Source organism: Elephantulus edwardii, unplaced genomic scaffold (assembly GCF_000299155.1).
Source record: "Elephantulus edwardii isolate Elephantulus edwardi_28Jun2011 unplaced genomic scaffold, EleEdw1.0 scaffold00037, whole genome shotgun sequence".
NCBI classification, from domain to species: Eukaryota; Metazoa; Chordata; class Mammalia; order Macroscelidea; family Macroscelididae; genus Elephantulus; species Elephantulus edwardii.
This window is the reverse complement of record NW_006399787.1, coordinates 20347705-20366452: the sequence shown is the minus strand read 5'-3', so window position 1 is coordinate 20366452 and position 18748 is coordinate 20347705. Positions and strand designations below refer to the sequence as shown.

Genomic DNA, 18748 nt, shown 5'->3' with positions numbered 1-18748 from the left:
TGTACCGTCAAATTGGATCTGACTGGTACAGGAGACTGCCCCTCCTTCTCCAGCAGAGCATGAAGTAGAGTCTGGGTTTTTTTCCCCCTCAGGTGCCTGTCGGGGCCTGGGTTTCAGCTGTCCACACCACAGCAGTGGGCAACGAGCTTAAAGCCCCTGATGGCTCTGGGCGCTGACTCTCACCATTACCATCCCTTCTTACATGCCTCCTTTGGAAGGTTAAGTTTTAGAACTGATAAAATATAATTTTAAATAGAAGACAGTTACACACAAATATACATAGAAATATTTATAACCTGAAAGATTTTAATTTGTTTGCATTTCTCTTGTGTCTTGTGATATTAGATCTATTTTTTATTTCAGAGTTTAGTGTTTAGAAAATAATTTTTGTCTACAAGAAGTTCAGTTGAAAGTACCTAATAACTACAACAGCTGTGGTGTGAAAAAGAGCACTGAACATTCCATGACGGCCAAGAAAACAAACAGATATGTCTTGGAGAGGGTACAGCCAGAGTGCTCTTTGGATGCAAGAATGATGAGACTTTGCCTCACATACTTTGGACATGTTTCTAGGAGGGGCTATTCCTTGGAGAAGGACATGATGTTGGGAAGGGTGGAGGGTCAGTGAAGATCCTCAACCAGGTGGATTGACACGGTGACTGCTGCAATGGGCTCTTGTGTGTCAGGAAGTGTGAGGATGGTGCAGCACAGGACAGGGTTCCAATCTTTTGTTCACAGAGTCACTATAAGTTGTACTTGACTCGATGGCACCTAACAACAACAACAACAACAACAACAACAAAGAAGCTATTAACTAGCATTCATTTAAATAGAAAGAATTTCATACTTCTTTTAAAAATAGAGCCCTAGTGTCCTACTGGTAAGACGCTGTACTGTAATCCCAAAGGCACTTGGTTCAAATTCACTAGCTGCTTTGTGGGAGAAGGATGGGCAGTCTCCTTCTGTGTGATATACTGCCTCTGAAAACCCACTGGTGGATCCACTGAGTTAGTTCTGACTTGAGGGCACACATCACCATAGCTTACCAAGGGACTATTGAATAGCATTCTTTTGTTAGACTATAATTTACTATTTATCAAGGAACTATTAGATAACGTTTGTTTGTATGAATTAAATTTTAATTGAGAAAGCATATTTTTTCTTTATGTTGAGACATGAAGACTTATTGTCATGATGGTGTTGTTGTTGTTTTGTGCCATTGAGTCACTTGCGACTCATAGCGACCCTATGTACAACATCCCTAAACTCTGCTCTGTCCTGTGTCAATCGCACTGTCTCTGACACTCCCATCCCAATTACCCCATCCACTTAATCAATCCACCTCATAGGGGGGCCTTCCCCTTCTGCGCTATCCCTCCACCCTACCAAGCATGATGTCCCTCTCCAAGGACCTGTCCCTCCTTGTCATGATAGTATACGATATTTTTTTCAAATACTTTCATTCAAGAAAATGAAAGCATCTCTTATTTATTAAACGTAAAGCTGTTAGTAAAAATATGACTAATTAAAAACATGTTATTTCCAGAAAGATAAACCCAAGAGACATTGTTTCTTGCTCAAGATCAGATGAGATTTAAATGTCTGGGCTGATGACATGTTCTGCTGACCTCGGCAGTAAGTTGAGACGAGGGCTTACATTTTAAACTTGTTTATTTAACTATTTTTCTTAAAGCTGCTCCATTGATAAGGCTCTTGTTCCAGAGTTACTTGTGGCTTTAGAATTTCCCGGGTAAAGTTTATTTCAGGTTCAGTAGTGTGGGCTTGAGTACCATTAACAGTTGTCACCTGTGGCATTCATTTCCCTACAGACTGATTGAGGTAGCAGAATCCCGTTACCCCAGCTATTTTAACAATGAAGAAAAACTACTTTTGATGAGCAGTAAAGTTCATCTTTACCAAGAACTCACCTGTGATGAAGTGTTGCAGAGGTAAGCTTGGTTAAATTTTGGCCTTTAAATAATGTTTCAAAGAGATTTTTTTCTTTTTACCTTTTTAATACTTACATATTTAGAGGAAAGTAAGTCCTTACATATTTTGAATTATGATATTTCATATTTTGGGAATCAGAAGCCATGATTTTTTCAATTACTTGCTGTGCATCGGAAAGTTGAACAGTGACTAAGTAGAAACTCTGTCTCATATAGTTTGGGTATCCAGTAAGGAGGGACCAGTCCTTGAAGAAGGACGTCATGCTTAGTCAGCATGAGCGAGGACTCTCGGTGAGATGCCTGGCAGTGCACTCGGAGATGGTGAGGACGCCACAGGATCGGGCAGGTTTCAGAGCCATTGTTCTTAGCTTCGTGGTTATTGTCATCATTGTCCACAACAATTGATTTTGTTCAGCTAACTTCATCAAGCAATTCCGTCCTTTCTAATTCTGCTCCTACCCCTCCACACTTCACAAATTCTCTCTGAAGTTCTTTAACTCCGTTTCTCATATATCAGCTTACTCCAGAATTTGAGTTTTCACAATATTTTATGATAGCCAAGAGGTGAAACTACATGGAAACATTTTCTCGTTTCCAAATGAAGACAGTATGTGTAGGACTGTACACATTGCAAAATGTATAGAATACAATATGTATATGTTATGTTTCAGTGACCTCTGATGGCCTGGCGATAAGGAGCTGCACTGCCAACCAAAAGGCATATGATTAAAATCCACCAGCTGTTCCTTAGGAGAAAGAGAGCCAATCTCCTCCTGTTCCATTTACTGTAAACCCACTGAAGAGTCAACTGTGGGTTGGTTCTGACTCGACAGTACATAACAATAACAACAACAAAATGTTGTTTATTGCGTTCTTTCAATCATTGTTTTAATTTAGGAAAAGCAGATTAATGCCCTTGTTTTATTTTTCTCTAATTAATCTTTGCAATACTACTCTTTCCCCCCGCCCCCCAGCCCCTATTTATGACAAAGGTCCACGTTCAATGGAAAGAAATGCTGCCTGGTCCATGCCATCACAATGATGGGTTGTAGATTAGACTGTTTAGATCCGTAAGGTTTTCATTATTATATCTTAAATTTAGCGACTATTTAAAAAATTCTGCCCTTACAGGCTTGAGTCTTTGGAAGAAGAAATTATTTCAAATGGAGTTAAATTGGTGATTATCGACTCTGTCGCTTCTGTGGTCAGAAAAGAGTTTGATACACAACTTCAAGGCAACCTTGTAGAAAGAAATAAGTTCTTGGCAAGAGAAGCAGCTTTATTGAAGTACTTGGCTGAGGAGTTTTCAATTCCAGTAAGTTTTTCCCCCCTTTTTCCCATTCCCCCCACCCTTTTTCTTTCTTTTATATTGCATTTACTGACTTAGAATAACAAGTACAGGAAAACGTAAAAGAGATGACTTTTTAAAAGTGGTACAGTCCAATTGCTATAGCAGTTGTTTTGTATTTGTGCACTCATTTGGGCAGAGCTTATTGAGTATAGAGTGGGCTTGGCTGTGAGCTCTACAGCCACAGGTCGCCAAGCCTTCGTTCTCCCATGATAGAACTGTATAGGTTCAAACTGGCAAGGCTTTTCTGTTCATCTTATCACAGCTCACTAGAGACCATCTATGTCCCTCAAGGACCTTTACTTGCTATAGCAATTATCACCATCTTTTTAGTTAATTTTTTAAAGAGTTTGACCCTGAAGAAGATTTAAAGCTTGTTTAGAAAGTTTGTATGGCCATTCCTTCCCCTCCTTCATTATTTTTACTCTGTATGCATGTTTTAAATGATATTTGTTATACTGAGAGAAATATTAAGCGCTAAAATTCCTTGAAATTGCCTAGGTCTGTTCTTTTATGGCAGTGATCATTGGTTTTGTTATTTTGGTTTGGATCTGGTATTCTGTGTCATTTTGTATAGTTTTGAAAATAGTTCAGGTTTTGATATTGTGTTCAGTGTTATTTTGTATGACAACAACAACAAGGTTTGGTTTGCTTTGACTGGCCACTGGTTGACTATAAAAGGATATTTGGAGTGATAGTCAAAGTTCCCTAGTGACATGATGGTTAAAACATCTAGATGTTAATGAAAAGTTCTATAGTTTGAACCTATCAGTTGCTCTGAGGGAGAAAGATGTGGCAGTCCGCTTCCAGAAAGATTCCAGAGAAAGCAAACTCATTACTATAGAGTCAGTTCAGACTCACAGTATCCTCTGTCAGGTTTCTGATTCTATAAATCTGAGTGAAAGCAGACTGCTTCTTATTTCTCCTGCAGAGTGGCCAGTGGATTTGAACTACTAACCTTTCAGTTGGTAACATATTGTGTTCCTAAGGGCTCCTTAGAAATCCTGTAGAACAATTCTATTCTGTTCTATAGAATCACAATGAGTCAGAGTCAACTTGATAACAGTGGTTTTGGGTTTGGAGTGCCAGTAAGAAAATCTGGAAGGATTCTGCTAGCAAGATTTTCAGTAGTACAAAGTCTGAAGATCAGGGTGTATTGCAAGAGTTTGTGGTGTGTAAGCTTGAAGATATAAATGCACATTTGAATGAAACTTTTTAAGATCTGAAGAGTGAATTTAAATCTAGATAACTTTAATGGTCCCCCCCAACCCCAAAATCAATGTGTGTTCATGAATATGATTTTCAGAATATTTGTCTGGTCCTAAGAAAAATTTAAAGCATTTCTTGTTAAAATTTTTTATTTTAAAGCAATGGATTTTAATTAATCTTCTTGTATGACTTCTGTTGTTTAGGAATGTGATTCAACCTGTTTAAGGAAAACTTCTCAGAATATTTTTAAGTTTACAGTAAAAGTGTTTTATTCTATTGTGACTTTTTTAGCATTAAAAGATCTCTTACATTCATATATATTTTATTTCACACATTCCTTCATCCACATTGTGTCTTATTATAATTTTCATACATTTTTGTCTTATAACATTAATTATCATTTATATATACCCACTATTACACTATCTTTTGAGATCCCACTGGATCTTCCCTAGTTCCTTCACTCCCTTCTTCCTCTTACCAAACTCTGTGACCTTGTGTTTATGAGATTGAGTATTAAGATTATTGTGGATTAAATCTTGTCATAGTTGTTTAATAATACATTAAAATTCACATTTTCCTTGGTATAGAAGAATAAGGGAATTTATAAATATTTTATAGAGATGACTTGATTGAATGGAAAAATTAAGTGTATATGTACTATTATATTCATATTCCTGGTGTGACTTAATCCTACATACAGTGTGAGAACTAGTAAAAAAGTTATTTGCTTTGAAATAGTAATTGTAGGTTAGTGAATTTCAGCTTCTCTGAAGTATTTTACTGAGTAGGAAAGAACCTCTGCTTTTTGTTTTTAGCAGAGACCTCTACAGGTACTTCATATGCCCTAAAACTGTCTTTTGCATTTCTTCTCTGTTTAGAGATATATGCAGCACATAATATTCTCTAATGTAACATGGTGCAGGAAGGACTAAGTTCAGATCTGTTGTTCATCAGGTGGTTGTGAGTTGTAGTGTCTGAAACGGCACCTAACAACAAATACAGAACATATTGCGATAAGCAAACATTAGTTTTAGAAGACTTGGAAAATGTTTCCTGTGGGAAATGCTAGCATTTTTCTAGCTTAGTACCTTAAATGGAAAATCAGAAACACTTATACCTTTATATTGTATTTTTTAATAGGGAGATTCATATAGAACTAAGTGTTTTTAAACAGCATATTGTCTGGTTCATTATATTTTTCAAAGTATCAAGCCTTATGAGTTTGCTTTTATTATTTTAAGTTTGAAGAGCTATTTGGTTTGAAAAGAGATGTACAGCAGACTTTAAGAGATCAGAGTCTAAAACTCACAAGAGCTGTGTACATTAGAGTTACAGATTTGGAAACCAGATGCATAGAAGTTGTAATTGAAACAGAAGAGAGAATGCTAAGGACAAGACTTTGAACATTGCTAGATTTTAGTAGTAGGAAAAGAAGGCTGGACCATCAAAAGAGATTGATGAAAAATTAAAGGGGGAAAATAGAAATTACCAATTATCTCCTCACCAAAGGATGCCATTATTGTGTGCTGTTGGGTTGATTTGAAGTCATAATGACCCTGTAGGACAGAACAGAACTGCCTTATAGAGTTTCCTAGGCCCTGGTGGTGCAATGACTCAGCTCTTAGATACTATCTGAATGGTCAGATGTTTGAACCCACCAGCACTTTTGGGGAGAAAGATGTACTCTCATTAAGGTTGCATCCTGGGAAACTTTGAGCAGTTCTACTTTCTCCTATAAGGCTCATGATGAGCCATAATCGTTTTAACAGCCAACAGCAACACATCATTACAGAAGCAGATTTCCAGGACTTTCCTCCTATGATACTAGCAGATGGATTTGAACAGCTGACTTTTGTGTTAGCAGCCAAGCTCTTTACTATTGCACCACTAAGGTTCCTTTACCAAAGGATAACCAATGCAATGCTTTAGGGGATGGATAAATAGATGAATAGATTATTCTTATTCAGCATATGAATGCATAATTTCCTATTTATAATGGTCCCATAGTTTGACTGCCCTTGTAATGTTAATAATTAAATTGCTTCTAGATTTTTTCCTCTCTGCTATAAAGCTTATGAAGTCCTTATAAGTGGAAAAAACCCCTCATTAATTATTTAATCTGTTTGTATAGATATAGAGAGAGAGAGAGAGAGAGAGAGTGTGTATCAATATATCTATGTATGTTTATATGTAAGCATGCTTGAATGTATTCTTAAAAATGTCAGACTTGTTTAACATGTTGACCTCTTTTCAGGCAGATAATATTCTATGAAACTTCATTACTGAATTAAATTCTATTATAATCTCACAGAAATTTAGAAAATTATAAATTAGCTAATAATTTTTAGCATTAAATAAAATTTATATAACCATAAAATTAGATTGGGCATTTATGAACAAGACAGATTAATGATGCTATTTTAATATTATAGATGATACTTTGCTAAATTAATTACTGCCTATAATATAAATGGGGTATTAACTTACAGATCAACTTCCTTTGAATTTAATATACATATATTCATACTGTATTCACGTGATGACTCATCATTCTCACATTTTGTCTTAATTTGAACTAATACAAAACCTTTTCTATTTGGAGAGAATGGCATCACTTGGCCCTTACCTGGGCATGAATTAATTTACAATTTAAAGTCTCTGACGGTACTACTTGGGATTCTTTCCTTAAAAACAGATGTATCGGCAAGCTCTGGGTGGCCTAGTGGCATGAAGATGCACTGTAATCCCAGAGGTAAGTGGTTTGAATCCACCAGATGCTCTGCTGGAAAAGGAGGAACAATCTCCTTCTGTACCAGTCAGATCTGATTTGACGGTACACACACACAAATAATAATAATAAAAAAATGAAAAACAGATGTATCGACATTCTGGGACAATTTTTAGTTATAAATGTCCATAATAATATTTTCGGGCTATTATTGAAATGGAAACATTAAAATTTGAAGTTTTTCAGAGAATGTGTGTAGACCTCGAGAATGTATTTACATATTTACATTTTGAACACAGACTGATACAATCTTGTTTTTTCTCCCTTGAGGTTTATGAAGGCGATATAAAGTTTATTGAGATGTATGATAAAGAACTTTAATCTTTTTATTTTTTTCCCCATGCTGTTTTGAGTTCTGCACCTTGTTTGCTCTTTTTCACTTACAGAAGGAATGTGCTTAAAAAAAAATTCAAAAAGGAATGTACACCTTGCAGGCAAATGACCATATAACAATGAAAACAGATTAGTGACCACAGATATGCACAAGGTCTTAAAACACTGGGATTCTAAGCAAGGGGTCTAGAACTTTTATCTTTTTAAAATGTGTCCAGGCTAGAATCTGAAAAAAATACCAGAATGTGAAATAGGTTATAGATGATACTTGATTAATATAACTGAAGAATTTAAATGTTGCTTGTATAAAACAAATACTGGTTTGGGTTATTTATGTTGCCTGTTTATAATTTGCTTCTAATTACCATATGGCCTGATTCAGGCCATAGTCCTTGCAATTATTTGCTGTGCGTCAGAAAGCTGGACAATGACTAGGGATAATAGTAGGAGAACTGATGCCTTTGAGCTGTGGTGCTGGGGAAGAGTATTGAATATACCATGGACTACAGATTCATCCTGGAGAGGGTTAAATCGGGCTGCTCCTTGGAGGCAAGGATTCTGAGGCTTCGTCTGACATACTTTGGTCATGTTGTAAGGAGAGACCGGTCTTTGGAGAAGGACATCATGCTTGGGAGGGTGGAGAGCAGGTGCAGGAGGGAAAGGCCCTCTATGAGATGGATTGATTCGGTGACTGGGGTAATTGGGATGAGTGTGTTGGAGACAATGAGATTGGCACAGGACAGAGCAGAGTTTAGGTCTGTTGTACATAGTGTCGCTATGAGTCACAAGAGACTCGACGGCACATAACAACAACAACAACAAAAACCAGGAAAACAAACAGGTTCATCCTAGAGAGGATGACACCAGGCTGCTCCTTGGAGGCAAGGATTCTGAAGCTTTGTCTAACATACTTTGGACATGTTGCAAGGAGGGGCCAATCTGTAGAGGGACATCATGCTTGGGAGGGTGGAGGGACAGTGCAAGATAGGAAGACCCTTGATGAGATTACCATACAGAAAATGCTTTTAATGCTTATTATAAATTATATCTCAGAACAAAATAATAGGTTTTTCTTCCCAGATTACACTTTCGTTTTACACTTGACACTGAGGCCAAGACAGATGAACTGACTTGTCTAGGGTGCTCAGCATGACAGAGGGAAGACAAGTAGTTGGTAAATGGTAAGATCTTTTGATTATCAGTTCCAGGATTTTCCCCCCTCTATCATGATTCTCCCCCCGCCCCGTAACCTACCAAATGTTTGAAACTTGAACTCACTGCTACCACGTCGGTTCTGACTCATAGGAACTCACTGTATGGGTTTTCTAGGCTCTAAGTCTCAAAAGGAAAAGACTGCATATCTTTCTTCTGCAGAGCCACTGGTGGACTCCAGTTGTCTGATACCAATGATCTTTTGGTTAGTAGTGCATCATCTCTGGGCCGCAAGTTTATATCTTTCATTTCTCTGATCCCCAGGGACTGTTACTATAGGGGAATAATTTTTTGGATGTAACTGCTAATGAAATTTTAATCATGGATTAAGAAAATAGTTTTCCGTATATCTATCATAATCAGGTTTATCTTTATAAACATAATTTGAAGTTTTTGTGCTACCTACTGAAATTCACCCCTATTTTTATGGGTCCCTGACACACAGGAGCATCAAGAAGTATGTATGGAATATTTACACCCTTTTTCTTTTCTTTTTTTTAAGTGCACCATATATAATTTTTACAGCATATTTTCCTATTTAATTATCCCTCATTCATTCATTGTTGCACATTACACTATCTTTCTTGCTAATTGCTGAAAATTGACAAAATAATACTAATAGATTGCAAAATTTTAATTTATTGGTTTGGTAACTGGACAGTGGCTATGTAAGATTTAAAAATTGTAACATTAGGAGAAGCTGGAGAAAGGATACATAAAAACTCTATCTTTTGCGACTTTTTTGTGAATACACTTATTCCAAAATTAAAATTAAAAGAGGAAAGAAACATGGGTGAGAAATATGTTTTATATGCATAAATTGACAATGAAAGTTCATGAAAAAAATCTCCATTGGTTGCATTTGGCAAAGGAAAGTAGGAACCCAAAGGGGACTTGCTTTTGATGCACTGGCTTTCATCCATTTAGTTACCTGATCTTTTAAATATTCACATACAGTGTGCATTATAACAAGTTATGGCTAACATTGGGAAGAATGGGAATTACAGAGCACTTAATTGTGTGTGTGTGCAAACCCTACATGTAGATCAGGAAGCAGTTGTGGGCAAAAAGCAAGGGAACACTACATAGTTTAAAATTAAGAAGGCAGTGTGTCAGGGTTGTATTCTCTCTCTCTATTCAGTCTATATACTGAGCGAATTACTCATGAAACTGGACTTTGTGAGTAGGAATGTGGCATCAGGATTGAAGTGAGACTCATCAATAACCTGTGTTATGTAGATGTCACAAACTTTCTTGCTCAAAGTGAAGAAGCCTTGAAGTAATTGATCAAGTTGCAAAAGATCAAGGAAGGCAGCCTTCAATATGGATTGTATCTCAGTGTCAAGAAAACAAAACTCTTCTTACCACTGGACTATTAGGCAAAATAATGATGGATGGAGAAATATTGAAACTGTCAACAACTTCATATTACTTGGTTCCACTGTTAGCACCCTTGGTATCACAGTCAGGAAATCTGGAGACATTGGGAAAGTCTAGAGATAGGGACCTATTGAAATGATTGAGGAGTAATCAAGACTCAGGTGGGTGTGATTCAGGCTATAGTATTTCCAATCACTTGCTATGCATCTGAGAGCTGGACAATGAATAAGGATATTGGAAGAATTAATGCCTTTGGACTGTGGTGTTGGAAAAGACCGCTGAACATTCCATGGACTGCCAAAAGAACAAACAAATATATCTTGGAGAAGGTGCAGTGTAGAGCTTCACGTTGTTGTTATGTACGCTCGAGTTGAAATGACCCATACCTGCCCTTCCAATGAATTTTCAGAAGCAGTTAATCTCATCAGAGGAGATTGCCTGTCCTTTTCTCATGGAGCAGCTGGTGGATTAGAACCGTGGACTTTTGGCGCTGCAGTGCAATTTCTTAGCACTAGACGACCAGAGCTCACTGTATCATGGCTAATCCTTGATCCTTGCTATCCCATTCTTCCTTGAACAACAGTGCTCTTTTGGTCACAGATAAGTAGAGGTAAAACACAGCATAATTCTAGAGTTGTGCTGCTAAGAAAAGTTTAGGAATGAAAGCAAGTCGCAGTTTTTAGACTTTAATGTTACTTTATAAATATTATATAGTGCTTGGTGTGTTATAGGATTTTCCACTTGAGAATCTGGAAGCTCTGGCTGGGTGGCAACCTTCTATTTTCAGATGATAAAAGGGAGGCAGAAATATGAGGTGATTTATCTGATCCAATAATGTTACTTGCTACTTCCATCCTGGATTACTTTTGCTGTGTTTTAATTGGTCTCATTGTTTCTTTTTTTTATGGATACATAAAATTACTTCATCATTTCCCCTAAGTAATAGCTTTTATTACATCTCTGTCCTTTCTAGAAGCTTTTCATGAGATTGTAAAGCATAGAATAAGTCTACTGTTGGTACTAACTGTAGGCAGAGAATTTATCTGTGTTCCTAGTTGTTATCCATTACATCAAGGGCAGTACATGGCATATAACAGCTGTTCTTGTTTGATGAGGAACATACCTATTTAATCTGTATACTAAGCAATTATTTGAGAAACTGGATTCTATGAAGAAGAATGTGGCATTAGGTTTGGAGGAAGACTCATTAATAACCTTCATTATGCAGATGACACAGCCTTGTTTGCTGAAAGTGAGGAGGACTTGAAGTGCAGAAAGTTAAACACTGCAGCCTTCAGTATGGCTTGCATCTCAACATCCAGAAAACAGATATTCTAGCCACTGAATCATGATAGGCAACATCATGCTAGATGGAGAAATGAATGAAACTGTCAATGACTTAATCTTGAATCTACAGTCAATACAGTTGTTATCAGCAGTAAGAGTTGAGGAGACATATCACACGGGAAATCTGTAGTCAGGGGCCTTCCCAAATTATTGAGGAACAATGATGTCCTCCTTATTATTGAGGACTGAGGTACTCCTGATTCAGGCCATGAATTCAGTCACTTGCTATGCATCTGAGAGCTGGATACTGACTAAGAATAACAGAAGAAGAATTGATGCCTTTGAACTGTGGTGTTGGAGAAAAATACTGAATATTGAAAAGAATGAAAATTCCAGAACACTTGATTGTGCTCATGTGAAACCTATACCTACACCAGGAATGTTTTGTACAAACAGCAAGGGAACACTGTGTGGTTAAAAATCAAGAAAGAAGTGTGTCAAGGATGTATCTTTTCTCCATACTTTTCCAATCTATAGGTGGAACAGATCATTTGGGAGGCTGGACTTCAGGAAGAAGAATGTAGCATCAGGATTGGAGGTAGACTCATAAACCACCTACACTATGCAGATGACACAACTTTGGTTGCCAAAACTGAGGAGGACTTGAAGCATTTGCTGAAGAAATGGGCAAGGCCTGCAGTTTTTAATGTGGATTGTATCTCAATGTCAAGAAAACAATGGTTTTCATCATTGGGCCAATTGGCAGCATTGTGATACATGGCGAAAAAAAATTGAGTTTGTTAAGAACTTCATCTTACTCAGATCCATAGTCAACACATTTGGCACTAGCAGCGAGGAAATCAAAGGACTAATTGCTTTAGGAAAGCCTACTTTCAGGGACCTTTCCAGAGTTAGAGCAATAATGTCAGTCTGAAGACTAAAGTACTAATGATGGCAGTCTGAAGATTAAAACTAATACTTATCCAGGCCATGGGCTTCTCAATTGCTTGCTGTTCATCTGAGAGCTGGACAGTGATTTAGGATGACAGAAGAATCGATGCTTTTGAGTTGGTGCTAGAGAAGAGAATTGAACATACTGTGTACTGCCAAGAGAACAAGTAGGTCAGTCCTGGAGATGGTGAAACCAATTTGCTCCTTGGAGGCAAGGATTTGAAACTCTGTCTCACATACTTTAGGCATGTTGCCAGGAAGGACCAGTTCTTGAAGAAGGACTTAATTCTTGGAAGCACAGAATGTCAACACAGGAGAAGAAGACCCTGGAGGAAACGGATTTACACAGTGACTGTGGCAATGGGAGCAGGCATGTCAGAGATGATGAGATTGGCTTAGGATAGGGCAGGGCTGAGAGCTATTGTTCATATGGCCTCTATGAGTTGTAATCAACTTGACGGCAAATAACAACAACAAATTAATATCCCACAGACCACCAAAATAACAAAAAAGGTGTCTTGGAGAAGATGCAGTCAGAATGTTCCTATTTATTGGAGAGGGACATCATACTTGGAAAGGCAAAGGGTGAGGAAAGGAGAAAAGCACCCTCAACCAGTTAGGTTGACATAATGTCTACAACAATGAGATTGAGTGTTGGAGATTGTGATGCTGGTACTGGATAGCGTTCAGATATGTTTTCCATAGAATTGCTATGAGTTGTACTTCACTCAGTGGCACCTAAGAACAACAACAATCTGATGAATGACTGAATTCCTGAGAGGATATTCACTCTTTTCCTTACACACTCCTTTTACCTTGTCTTTTCTGTGTGGAGAAGTCCATTACTGGTCTATCTTAAATCCTTATGTTTATTCTAGCTGTAAATGTTCTCTCCTTTCATCTTTCTTTTTTTAAAGCAAAACTTTTCGTATATACTGATTTACTTACAAAGTTTGTATACATTGTTTTTGCACCAGATCTTTCCCATTTCCTTTACCCAGCCTTCCCTCCACCCATCCAATTGTGTGATATTAGGGTTTAAACCCCACCCCCTGCACATTCTCACCACTCTACTCCCCCCCGCCCCTTGGATCCTAACACACATTCTGCAATAATGGTCTTATACAGTATTTGTCCTAATGGGACTGAATTTAGTTCACTTGGCATAATGTTCTTCATTCAGTCGCTCTCAAATTAGATAGTGATTTACAAAATCATTGCTCCTGCATGCTGTGTGGTGTTCCGTTGTGTGAATGTATGATAATTTCTCAATCCATTCAATTGTGGGTTCTTTGTCTGAGTTTTGTCATAGAGATCCTACAGAACAGAGTAGAATGGCCCACACAGTTTCTAATCTTTAAAGAAGTAGATTATCTTTCTTTCCTGAGGTGTCTGGCCAGTTAGAACTTTTGCTCAGCAGCTGAATGCTTTTACCCACAGAGCTGCTACGTATTGGCATGAACTTAAATAGTGGGAATTACCTCCCCTCTTACCCCAGCTTTTAGTCTTCTTTCATGGCAAGGCTGTCAGGTTCTGTCTCTTTCTTAAAGTTTTGTACCCTTGTTATAGCCCCCATCAACTCTTCCTTTGTTTGCAGTACTCAAGGTTTTAACATCTTTATTGAAATGTAAATGTTCATTTTGCAATATTTAAATTTTTAAGTCTATTTAAACATTCTCTGGGAATGTAACTGTGCTCTTACATATCCTTGATGACTGCCTATATTGAAATGTCCATATGGAACAGTGTTTGGTACTGAATATGTGTGCAGTTCATATTTCTATGGGCTAGAATGCTTGTTCAGCATTTCTTAAGCTCAAGGAACTGAAGAACAAATTCAAAGCTCGAGTTGCTATAATCAAGAATGCTTTAGGCAGAATATTAGATGATCCAGAAAGTACTAAAAGAAGATGGAAGGAATATACTGAGTCATTGTATCGAAAGGAATTGGCAGATACAGAAGAATTTAACAAAATAACATTTGAGCAAGAGCCTATGATGAAGGAAGAAGTTGAAGCTGTTTGAAGGAAATAGCAAAAAATAAGGCCCCAGGAATAGATGGTATGCCAATTGATGTATTTCAGCTAACAGATGCTGCCCTGGATGTGCTCACCAAGTTGTGCCAAGAAATCTGGAGAACAACCACTTGGCCAACTGACTGGAAGAGATCTATGTTTGTTCCCATTCCAAAGAAAGGTGACCCAACAGAGTGTGAAAACTACAGAACAATATCATTGATTTCACATGCAAGCAAGATTCTACTGAAGATTATCCAGAAATGACTGGAACAGCACATCAGCAGAGAACTGCCAGAAGTCCAGGCTGGGTTTAGAAGGGGTCTTGGTACTAGGGATATTGTAGCTGATGTTAGATGGATCTTAGCTAAAAGCAGGGAATACCAGAAAATGTCTATCTGTGTTTCATTGATTATGCAAAGGCGTTTGTGTGGATCATAGCAAACTGTGGCTGACTCTGAGAAGAATGGGAATCCCAGAACATTTAATCGTGCTAGTGCGAAACCTATACTTGGACCAGGAGGCAGTCGTCAGAATAGAGCAGGGTAACACCGCATGGTTCAAAATTGGGGAGGGTGTACGCCAGGGATGTGTCCTATCTCTAAACCTTTTCAACCTGTATGCAGAACAGATTATCCAAGAGGCTGGGCTCTATGAGGAGAAGTGTGGCATCAGGATTGGTGGAAGATCTATTAACAATCTGCGTTATGCAGATGGTACAACCCTGCTTGCTGAAACTGAGGAAGACCTCATGCACTTGCTGCAGAGGGTCAAGGACTGCAGCCCTTAGTATGGACTGAGGCTCAATGTCAAGAAGACAAAGATTCTCACCACTGGACCAATTGATAGCATCAGGATGGATGGCGAAGAGATTGAGATTGTTCACAGCTTCAGTTTGCTCAGCTCCATGGTCAACACTCTTGGCATCAGCAGCCAGGAAATAAATAAACGTATTGTAATGGGAAAGTCTGCTGTTAGGGACCTCACTAAAGTACTCAAGAGCAACGGTGTCTCTCTGGAGACTAAGGTGTGTCTGATACAGGCCATGGTCTTTGCAATCACTTGTTATGCATCAGAGAGCTGGACAATGACTAGGGAGGACAGAAGGAGAATTGACGCCTTTGAGCTGTGGTGCTGGAGAAGAGTATTGAATGTACCATAGACTGCCAAGAAAACAAACAGATCCATTCCAGAGAGGGTTAAACCAGGCTACTCCTTGGAGGCAAAGATTCTGGGGCTTCGTCTGACATACTTTGGACATGTTGCAAGGAGACACAGGTCTTTGGAGAGGGACATCCTGCTGGTTAGAGGAGGGGGACAGCGCAGGAGGGGAAGACCCTCTATGAAGTGGATTGATTCAGTGACTGTTGTAATCAGGATGGGTGTGTCGGCAGTGCAATTGGCAAAGGATAGAGCAGGGTTTAGGGCTGTTGTGCATAGGGTCACTATGATTCACAAACAACTTGATGGCATATAACAACAGAATGGCTCCATCACACTTTTAATTATACAGTTTCCTTGAAAACACTTATTTGGAATAAAAAATTTGGAGTATCCTACTCAGTCTTTTCTCCTTTAAAATTGAGTGGAGAGAATTAGCTGGTAATATTTATTTTCTGGTTCCCTGGTGATACCGTGTATTAAGCATGGGTCTAATGGATGTATTAGTGACTCATATCCACCAGCTGCTCTCTGGGAGAAAGATGAATTAGTGTCTGTTCCTGTAAAGATTAATTACCTTAGGAAATGGGGCCAGCCCTGCTCTGCTCTGGAGCCTTGCTATGAGTTGGAGTCAACTCAGTGACTGTAGGGATTTTTGGGGGGCTATTTTTATTTTAGTATAGTTTTTGAACCTTTGTGAGACATCATTACCCAAGTTTTTATGCCAAGAATTGGGGTTATCAAGGGAGGATTTTAATATTAGTGCTTTATGTATGATATTAGTATATTTTGTTTAGAAGATTAACAGTGTCAGAAGGTAGTTTAGTTTGTGACTATTAATTTCATAGAGGAAAGCATTGTAGAAAAATTGAGTCTTGTGTTGATTGGCATATACTAATAGTTTACGCTTTAAGTCAAATAAACAGTTGGCAATATAATCTTTGCTAATATGAGTTGCTCAAAGGATGCTTTCTTTTTAACTGAAGACAAAAGTAGTTTCTTTAGTTGATGTTATTGTACATCTTTTGTCTTATATGTGTTTTTTGCATTAATAACAGTTACCTTCCATGTGTGTATATTGTGTGTATAAAAATTACAGAATTTTTACATTTTCTCTACTCCACTGTTTCTTTATAGTTAAGTCTTTCTTTCTGTGAATAGGAGCTCAATTATATTCAGCATCTTTAATCTTGACTGCTTTTTTTGAAGCTTCCAGTCTTTTTTTCCTTTTTTAAAAATCTTATATTTATTTGCGTAAAAATTATGTTCACTTTGTTTCATTCATGTGTATTATGTTTGACATATTCCTTGATTCACGTTGTGTTTTATAAAATTAATCACTGTTGGGAGCTCTGGTGACCTGGTACTGCACTGCATTTCCACCAGGTGCTCTGCTGGAGAAAGAGGGCCAGTCTCCTCCTGTACCAGTCAGATCTGATTAGATGGTACACACACGCAAAATAATAAAATAAATTTTTTTTAAAAAGAGCACAATGCTCAAAGCTTACCTTAAAAAAAAATTTAATCACTGTTTATCTATGCCTGCTGTTATCCTGTCCTTTCAGGTCCCCGTTGGATCTTTCCTAATCCTTCACCACCTTCTCCATCCATGAAACTCTGTTATCCCAGTGGTTTTCTCATCTCCTTCTGCTTCCAGCCTCCTAAATTATCTGTTCTGCATATAGATTGAAGAGACAGGACATATCCCTGACACAATCCTTTCCTGATTTTGAACCATGAAGTGTTTCCTTGGTCTATTCTGAGGAGTGCTTTCAGGTCCAAGTATAGGTTTTGCATGAACACAATCAAGTGTTCTGGGATTCAAGAGACTGGGCTTAATGAGGAGGAATATGGCATCAGGACTGGAGGAAGACTCATCAACAACATATGTTATGCAGATGACACCACCTTATTTGCTGAAACTGAGGGGGATCTGAAGCACTTGCTGCTGAAGGTCAAGGACTGTAGTCTTCAGTATGGATTGTTGCTCAGAATCAAGAAGACAAAGATTCTCACCACTGGGCCAACTGGCAGAACCATGGAAGACGAGACTGAGGATTTTTAACAATTACAGCTTGCTTGTTTCTATCGTCAACACTTTTAACACCAGCAGTGAGGAAATTTGCTGTCAGAGACCTCTCTAGAGTACTGAGAAGCCACAGTGCCAGTCTAGAGACTAAGGTGCTCCTGATCCAGGCCATGGTCTTTGCAATTAAATATTTAAATCAGATGATTGCTCTTTAATCTTAAGGCTGTTTTGATGGACATAGGAAAGAAACGTATGTAGCAGTTTGAGAGAGCAAGGACTCTTCTTCCTAATGTTAATAGTGTGAAAACCTGAACTCTTTTTAAAATCAAACTTTGTTCATAACTGTTTGTCTTATGAAATCCCATTTGTTGTTGTTGTTAGGTGCTGTCGAGTCGTAGATGACTCATAGTGACCCTATGAACACTGTTCATAGAGTTTCCAGAGGCAAACCATTTCAGAAGTGGATGCCACTCCTGTTTCTAGGCTTGTTTTAATGGGGAAGCTTCAGCAAACACTGTCCACCATGGGTAACCATTATCACATTTGGCACATCAGTGTCACAGTGTTTTGTATCACAGCAACCACGAGTTAGTTACCTCTGTACAGCAACACACAGACCAGTGCTATACCACCTATAAGAATAATTAATAATAGTTTGAGAACCTGAACTGTTTTTAAAATCAAAGTTTGTTCATAAGTGTTTATCTTATAAAATCCCATTTAAAGACCAATTATCTTATATAGTAACTCAGAGTTTATTTATTTATTTACTGACTACCATAATTGTTGATTTTGTTCTAGATTATTTAAGTAATATTTAGTCTTGAAATGCTATTGATAGTAAATACCAATTGCCCTGTAGTTAGTTCTGATTCATGATAACCCCATGTATGTAAGAGTAGGACCACTGCGTAGAGCCTTCAGTAGTTAATTTGTCAGAGTTGAGCTCCAGGCTTTTCTTCTGAGACACCTCTGGGTGGGCTTGAACATTCAGCTTGTGTTTAGCAATTGAGTGCATTAAACATTTGTGCCACTACTGTATGTGCAGTATGTTGACTCAATATGGCAAACATGTTATTAGCA

At 38.0% G+C, this 18748-nt stretch overlaps 1 protein-coding gene across 1 annotated transcript in view; it reads left to right on the top strand.

Annotated features, from left to right (window-relative positions):
* RAD51B (RAD51 paralog B) overlaps positions 1-18748 on the top strand; it is an 890578-nt gene that overhangs the window by 62596 nt on the left and 809234 nt on the right. The window contains exons 3-4 of the mRNA XM_006884800.1: positions 1830-1949; positions 3081-3264. Of these exons, the coding sequence (XP_006884862.1) occupies positions 1830-1949; positions 3081-3264 (304 nt within the window). The remainder of the gene's footprint in view (positions 1-1829; positions 1950-3080; positions 3265-18748) is intronic.